Source organism: Lolium rigidum, chromosome 3 (assembly GCF_022539505.1).
Source record: "Lolium rigidum isolate FL_2022 chromosome 3, APGP_CSIRO_Lrig_0.1, whole genome shotgun sequence".
In the NCBI taxonomy this organism is placed as follows: domain Eukaryota; kingdom Viridiplantae; phylum Streptophyta; class Magnoliopsida; order Poales; family Poaceae; genus Lolium; species Lolium rigidum.
In genome coordinates, this window is record NC_061510.1 from 75,525,318 (window position 1) to 75,533,122 (window position 7,805).

The 7,805-nt window shown below is 41.2% G+C and overlaps 1 protein-coding gene across 1 annotated transcript; it reads left to right on the forward strand.

Annotated features, from left to right (window-relative positions):
* Positions 1-1,855: 1,855 nt before the first annotated feature.
* Positions 1,856-2,827, forward strand: LOC124696900 (expansin-A24-like). Its single transcript, XM_047229560.1, has 3 exons — positions 1,856-2,003; positions 2,099-2,423; positions 2,515-2,827. Exons 1-3 carry the CDS (start codon positions 1,856-1,858, stop codon positions 2,825-2,827), a joined length of 786 nt encoding a protein of 261 aa, XP_047085516.1.
* The last annotated feature ends 4,978 nt before the right edge of the window (positions 2,828-7,805 follow it).

A 7,805-nucleotide genomic window follows, 5' to 3' on the forward strand; every position in this document is an offset into this window, starting at 1 on the left:
ATCCTCCCTGCAACTGAAAACGTGAAGCATACATATGTGGAAATCGCACAACGCCGTCTATTTCTTCCGAAAGTCTCAAGCAACACCATATTATCTCTATATGTCAATCATATAGAAATTGCCAAGCACAGATTGATCGGTGATTAAAGATATTGGAAAATATATAAATAATAATCTGGCTTACATACTATAGTCTTGGGATTAGTCCGTAAGCCATGGTGCGGCTGCACATGGGCTGATGGGCACTCTACTCGCTTCATTCCTTCTGACCTTTGACGAGTCTTCTCCTGCAACGGACAGATCGCATGTTCTATGTTAGAAAAATTAAGCAAGTTATTGATTTTGTTGGCCATTTCTGAGCGCCAATTAACCAGCTTGTTAGCGGATGGATGAAGAATTGGGCAGCGTACATAGGGGGGCAAGCGGCGCCCACTTCCCGTCCCGCATAACATGAGACACATCAAAATGAGGTATAATGCTAAATTTAAACAGAATTAATGCATGATTATAACAAAGCTGCGCCCCGCATCCCGCGCCGCTTGCCACCCTAGCAGCAACAATATCACACATCCGACGTCTCCAAATCGTGGCAAAGTATCCGTGGAGTCTTTATTCAACGGGGACGATAGAAAACATCACAACTGAGATATCGACAATACCTACGTTGGCTCCCAGTTACCTACACTTCTCTTCCTCTTCCTCTCCCCTCACCGAGCCGGTCGGAGCGGAGCTAAAGATGGTTGTTGGGCTTCTCTGTACATAGTAGAGGTATCCCTTCTCACTGTAGTTGTAGGTTTAGAGTTTGCGGTGGTATCCCCATCGGGAATGGCGAAATGCCGTCGGGCTTATTCCTCCCGGTACTGCCACTCGGCGCTGTTAGGCTTTCCTTGAGGTTCTCTTGCGGGCTCTTGAGGTGGGAGGTCGAGTGTGTTCCAAGTGGTTCGTCCCCGGTGATGCGACAATTGTCCATGCTTGGCTGAAGCTCGATCGGTGCAGATGGAGCTAGACTAGACTGTTTTTTTGCAAATTAGATCCGAGGTCCTTTATGCTAATTGTCTGGATATGTTTGTAATTTCCTTACTTTTGAGGTCCTTTCTGTAATATCTATCCACCCTCTCGATCCTGAGACCATTCCCCCTTGAACAAAAAACTTACGTGGAGACTGGGGAGTAATTGGGCAGGTGGTCAACAACATTATATGAACGAGCTGCATCATCCCGTTTAATTCAAATGACCACAAACAGCACTTAGTGGGTTACCGCGAGCGTGCCCATTTACAGGTTGAGGTGGAGCGCATGGTCAGCAGTATGATTCAAGGAACAGAAGAGACATCCTTTCGTATACAGGGGGTCAAGGGGAACGTACCCGAACATGGACATCCCAAAGCTAGCCGTCAAAAAGGTCATGCATACCTGCATTACATGCCGTCCATTTCTTCAGAAAGTGTCAAACAAGGATGATCTCTCTAGATGTCAGTAATAGCTAGAGAAATCGCCAAGCAAAGATAGATAATAACTAAATAAGATATACGGGGAAAAGAATAGACTATACGTGTCTGCGCATCTCCTCGGATTAGCCCGTAAGCCATGGTGTGGCTGCACGACCGTGTGCATGTGCACGCTATCCGCTTCATTCGTGATGTCCTTGCTCAATCCCCTCCAGGCATCGATCACAAGGCTATATATACGTACCAAACCAATCCTTACAATCATCACCCAAATAACCGTCAAAAAACAAACCGTCCTCAGACACTGAGCTAGGTACACGAGCAAACACAAAATCAAGAAGAGGTGCACACAAAGTTTCCAAATCAGATTCGTGCGGCCGTCAGATTGATATAAGCGTATCCAGCAATATGGCGCCAGCTCCAGCTCCAGCTATCGCGGTGGCGTTGCTAATGTTCACCTGCTGTGGGTTGGCCTTGGCCGTGGACAAAGCGCCGATCAAATGGATGAAAGCGCATGCCACGTTCTACGGCGGCGCTGACGCCGCTGGCACCATGGGTAACTAACTAGGAGCTTATTTCGCGCTCTTCATACCCAAATCGAATTCTACATTGTGGTGCCTGAGCTAAAAGCATATTATTTCATTAACGCAGGTGGAGCATGCGGGTACGACAACCTCTACGCGGAGGGGTACGGGACGCGGACGGCGGCGCTGAGCTCAGTGTTGTTCAAAGACGGCACTTCATGCGGGCAGTGCTACAAAATCGCGTGTGACCGCAAACGGGCAGACCCCGCGTTCTGCAAACCTGGTGTTACGGTGACGATCACCGCGACAAACCTCTGCCCGCCTAACAATGCGCTTCCCAACGACAACGGTGGATGGTGCAACCTGCCGCGGGAACACTTTGACATGGCCCAACCGGCCTGGCAAAAGATCGGCGTCTATGAGGGTGGCATTATCCCCGTCATGTACCAGAGGTACATACACATGAGATTTGTTTTCTTTTGGCACTTTCCCATGCTTCTAGTACAACATAAAAATGCTTAAAGATGATATATATTTCTGCAGGGTACCATGCGTGAGGAAGGGTGGGGTGCGGTTCCGGATTGTTGGTCATGATTACTTCAACCTAGTTATCTTGATGAATGTGGCGGCTGGTGGTTCAATCAAGTCAATCGATATCAAGAGCTCCGATTCAAATGATTGGTTGCCAATGTCCCGTAACTGGGGCGCGTACTGGCAGTGCGGAGGGTATCTTACCGGGAAAATGCTCTCGCTTAGAGTGACCGACACTGATGGACAAACAATCGTGTTCAACAAAATTATGCCGGTTGGATGGAAGTTTGGGCAAACATTTGCGAGCAAATTACAGTTCAAGTAATTGTTTCTGGGAGTACAATCAAAAATAATTGGAATGTGTACATTACCATTGATTTGTTAGGGCGTGTACCCTAGACAATTATGTACAGTGTTTACCCTGTTGTAATATTGGTGTTTCTATTAGCATGTATGATGCACACAAAAATGCACCCGATTCCACCAGGTTGGATTAAATGTTTATTTCCTATACTTATGTAGTTTCACAAAATATAGCAACATGAGATACTATTTGGACATTCTACACTACAGTGTTGTATTTCCACAATAAGAAGGAAGATCCATTCTATAGTCTCATATTCTAATGATTAAACCTAACTTTTTTTTGTTGATGTCTTCAAGCTCGAGTTCTCGTCTACCAGAAACGCCGTCTTGGCTAGGTATATACGGCTTGCTGAGTGCCAAAGCACGGGGTACTCGCCAAAGGTTTTATTTGCCGTGTACTAACTACAAAATGCATGTGTCAGAGACATAAAATATATTCGGCGAAGAAAAATACACGGCAAAGTGTTTCTTTGCCAAGTGTAAAAATTAGACACTCGGAATATGCTACCAGTGCCTAATGTCGAATTTTGACACTCGGCAAGTTCGTGAGTGTGACATGTCTACTGGCCCTCCGATTGTTGGGAACCTGATGCCAGCCTTTGTTGTGCCTAGTGTCAAACCTTGACACTCGACAAAAACTATGTTTACCTAGTGTCAAAGCTTAACACATGTCAAAGATATTAGTTGTGGACCTAAAAATGGTTTTTTTTCCAGAAAATCTGGAATTAGCGAAAGCTGGCATGTAGTTTATATCTGACCCACTTCCAGCGAAATCTCCAGGGCACTATAGAAAATACCACAAAAAGCCAGTTCTTTCAATAAGGGAGCAAAACCTCCCCAGCCTCTGCATCAATTAATGCACACAACTATTTTATTGCAATATTCAAAGTATTCAAGGTTCGAGTACGGGAAAATCAGAAAATATAGTCGTGGATCTGACATAGTTGCGACATGAATCAACCAACGAAAAAGACGACACAAAACTAGGCTAGCCATAATCTATCCTATTACTGTGTCGCCATCCAGTAGCCCGGAAAAAGAAGTCCTGAGTAACCACAAGCAGCCGGTTGCATCCAGTATCCATATCCTTGTGCTGGTCCACCGGGAGCAGGAAAGCCCATAACTGGATCCAGTGCACAACTCGATGAATAACCTGCAAAAAATTAGTACCCTTTTAATTATTAAAAATGATATCATTTCTAGTTCTCCAAATTGTCCAGCATATAGCAGAAATCCCAATCCGAATTTTATTCTTATCTTTCTTTGAAACTCCATTGAACCAGTTCCCAAATATATTTTTGATACTTGCAGGTGGAGAAATATTATAAGCAAAATAAATCATCCTCCAAATAATCTGAACAAACGGACATGCAAGGAACAAATGATGGACAATTTCATTGGCATCACAAAAACAACACTTTGAGACCCCGTCCACCTACGTTTTGTCAAATTATCCTTACTAAGTAAGACCTTGTTAAGGAACCACATAAAGATCTTAATCTTCAAAGAGATTTTCAGTTTCCACAAATACTTACGTAAAAATCTAGTGTGACCATTCATATAATCGAGATACATAGATTTAACAGTAAACAAACCGGAATTAGTAAGCTTCCATACAAATTTATCAGGCTCCATATTAAGATTAATATCAATGAGTCGTTGACACAAGTGTAACCATTCGTTATATTTGTGTTCATTTAAATTCCGCCTAAAAGTAACATTTAGCGGAGTTTGAGCCAACACCGTGAAAACCAGAACATTCTTATGTTGAACAATAGTGTACAGAGAGGGATATCGTTGCGATAGAGGAACATCCCCTAACTAAATATCTTCCCAAAAACGTACCGGGGTACCATCACCAACTTTGAAATAACTCCTACTAAAAAAATCGGATTTCACTTTCATAAGACCTTTCCAAAAGGGCGAATCTGTAGGCTTTGCCTGTACTTGAGCTAGAGTTTTAGAATGAAGATATTTGTTATGCAAAATTTCCTGCCACATACCCTCTTCAGTAAGGAGTTTGAACAACCATTTACTAAGCAAATATTTATTATTTAATTCTAATACCTCAATACCAAGGCCCCCCTGCTCTTTTGGTCTACACAGCATGTTCCACTTAGAAAGTCTATTTTCTCCTGTTTTCATCAGATTGACAGAAAAAGTTCGATCTATAAAAATCTAGTCTTTTTTGGACCCCCACAGAATCTCCATAAAAGACAAAATAAATATTGGTAAGCTTGTTGAAACCGAACTAATGAGAACTAGCCTATCCCCATAAGAAAGCATCTTACTACGCCAGCAACCTAGCTTTGAAGATAAACGACTTTCAACTGGATTCCACTCAGCATTTCTCAAAATTCAACGATGAATAGGGATACCAAGGTACTTAAATGGTAACACCCCAGCCTCGCACCCAAAAACATTGCATATATTGGTGTTCAATATCTTTCGCCGTACCAAAACAAAAATTTCACTCTTATGAAAATTAATCTTTAGTCCAGAAAGCTGCTAAAAAATACATAGGATCAACTTCATGTTAAGCGCCTTAGCAATATCATGCTACATAAACATATTGTAAAATAGAGATGCCACCATCAGCTAAATGAGGTAGAAGACCTCCGATTTGACCCACCTAACATATCTGCAACAATATTAAAAAGAATAGGGGATAAAGGATCGCCTTGTCTCAATCCTTTCCTAGTTTGAAAATTATGGCCAATATCACCATTTACCCTAATTCCCACACTCCCCGCCCTACATATAATGTTTAATTCAGTCACACCAGACTTCATCAAACCCTTTCATACGCAACACTTGCTGCAAGAACGGCCATTTAACTTTATCATACGCCCTTCTCAAAGTCAATTTTGAAAATAACACTGTCTAACTTCTTTGTATGCAACTCATGAATAGATTCATGAAGTACTACAACTCCTTCTAAGATATGTCTACCTGGCATGAACGTAGTTTGAGTAGGTCTAATTACTTTATGAGCTATATCAGAAATACGAATTATGGTAACTTTAGTGAGTATTTTAAAACTCACATTGAGTAGACAGATAGGTCTGTATTGCTGAATTTGAGTCGCATTCTCTTTTCTTGGAACCAAAGTAATAACTCCAAAATTTAACTTATACAAACGTAATTCACCTCTTTGGAAGGAAGCAAACAACTCCATTGAACCAAATTTTATTACTTCCCAAAAAGTTTGTGGAAACCCATCCGGTTCCGGAGATTTGTTTCGTTCCATCTGAGAAATTGCCTCATGAACTTCCTCCATAGAGTAGTCCTTGAATAACAGATCATTTTCAGCCACATATAATTGAGGAACATCATTAATCCTATCTTCCATCATCATAACCGAACTCTGTTGCGGCTCCCCAAACATTTTTTTTATAGTACTCAGTAATATAGACTTTAATATTTTCATCCCTCACAATAGTGCTCTCCTCTTGCTCAAGTTGATTTTTTTTTATTTTTCCTATGTTTCCTATTAGCAATAAGATGAAAATATTTTGTATTGTTACCGCCTTCCTGCACAAATTTAACCTTAGCCCTCTGAGCCCATTTTGTTTCCTCATCACGTCTAAGCATATTTAATTTGTCATTAGCCAACTTTAACTCATCCCTCTCAACATTAGATAAAGGACAAGTCTCTGCTTTGACATCTAGGAAATCAATAATATTTAGTAACCTTTCGTTCTCTAATTTATATTTTCCACTTAAGTTTTTGGCCCAACCCTTTAAATATATGCGTAGATGTCTAATCTTTTTTTGCCAGGTATCAATTGGTGAGACCCCAATGGGACCTGCAGCCCATTCAGCTGCCACCATATCATAAAACCTCTCTTGATCAAACTAGGACAACTCAAAAGAAAAACGAGACTTGTTCGCCAAATATGTATGATTACCTGAATCAATTAGAAGAGGTGTATGATCAGAACCCGAGCGAGATAAAGCCCTCACTGACACTAAAGGGAATTTTTGTTCCCATTCAACACTAGCGAAAACACGATCAAAATTTTCATAAGTAGGAGTTTCCCGGCGACTGGCCCAAGTATATTGATGACCCGATAGTGCAATCTCACGCAAATTTAAACTCTCAATGATGGCATTGAAAATAAAAGGCCAACGGGGGTTTAAATTAGCATTACTCTTCTCCTCCGGTTTCCTAAGAATATTAAAATTTGCAGCTAAAAGCATGGGTAAAGGCTCAGCCTCACACAAACGCACTATCTCAAAGAGGAATTCGTGTTTGAGAGAGTCCTGTGCAGCGCCATACACTGGCACCAAAACCCACTCAAACCCGTCGCAATTTGATTTCAAAGATAACTTGACACAAAATCACCATTTACTACATTGTTTACCTTTAAAGTATTGACATTAATACCCACAAGTATTCCCCCTGAACGACCATGAGGTGGGAGACAAAACCAATTGAAATCCTTTCCACAAGAAAGGTCTCTAAGAAATGGGACAGTAAAATTGGATCTCCCAGTTTCAAGAAGAGCAATGAAATCTAGCTTATTATCCCTAATAGATTCCTTAACAAAAAGGTGTTTACCTGGATCTTTAAATCCCTCACCATTCCAAGTCAAAGCCCGCAAAGAATCCATTCAGTATTTTTGAGTTTAATTATGAATTCGGTTACTTCTACGCACCTTAGTCTTATCATAAGACTTTTTCTTTTCATTACGCTTTATCTTGTTTACTATCGGCGAGGGATGAATAAAATTATCCTCCATTATATTTTCATCATCCTCTAAATCCTCCGATAAATCAGAGGCTCGCGACACAATAAGACATGGCACCTTATTACCTCATGTATCTGAAACAGGCCCATTATTCTTTAGAATAGTTAAGGTTCTTTGTATTTCATTATCTTTAATAAGACGTACAGATTTAATCCGATCTATAGAGGTACTACCCATAGAAAC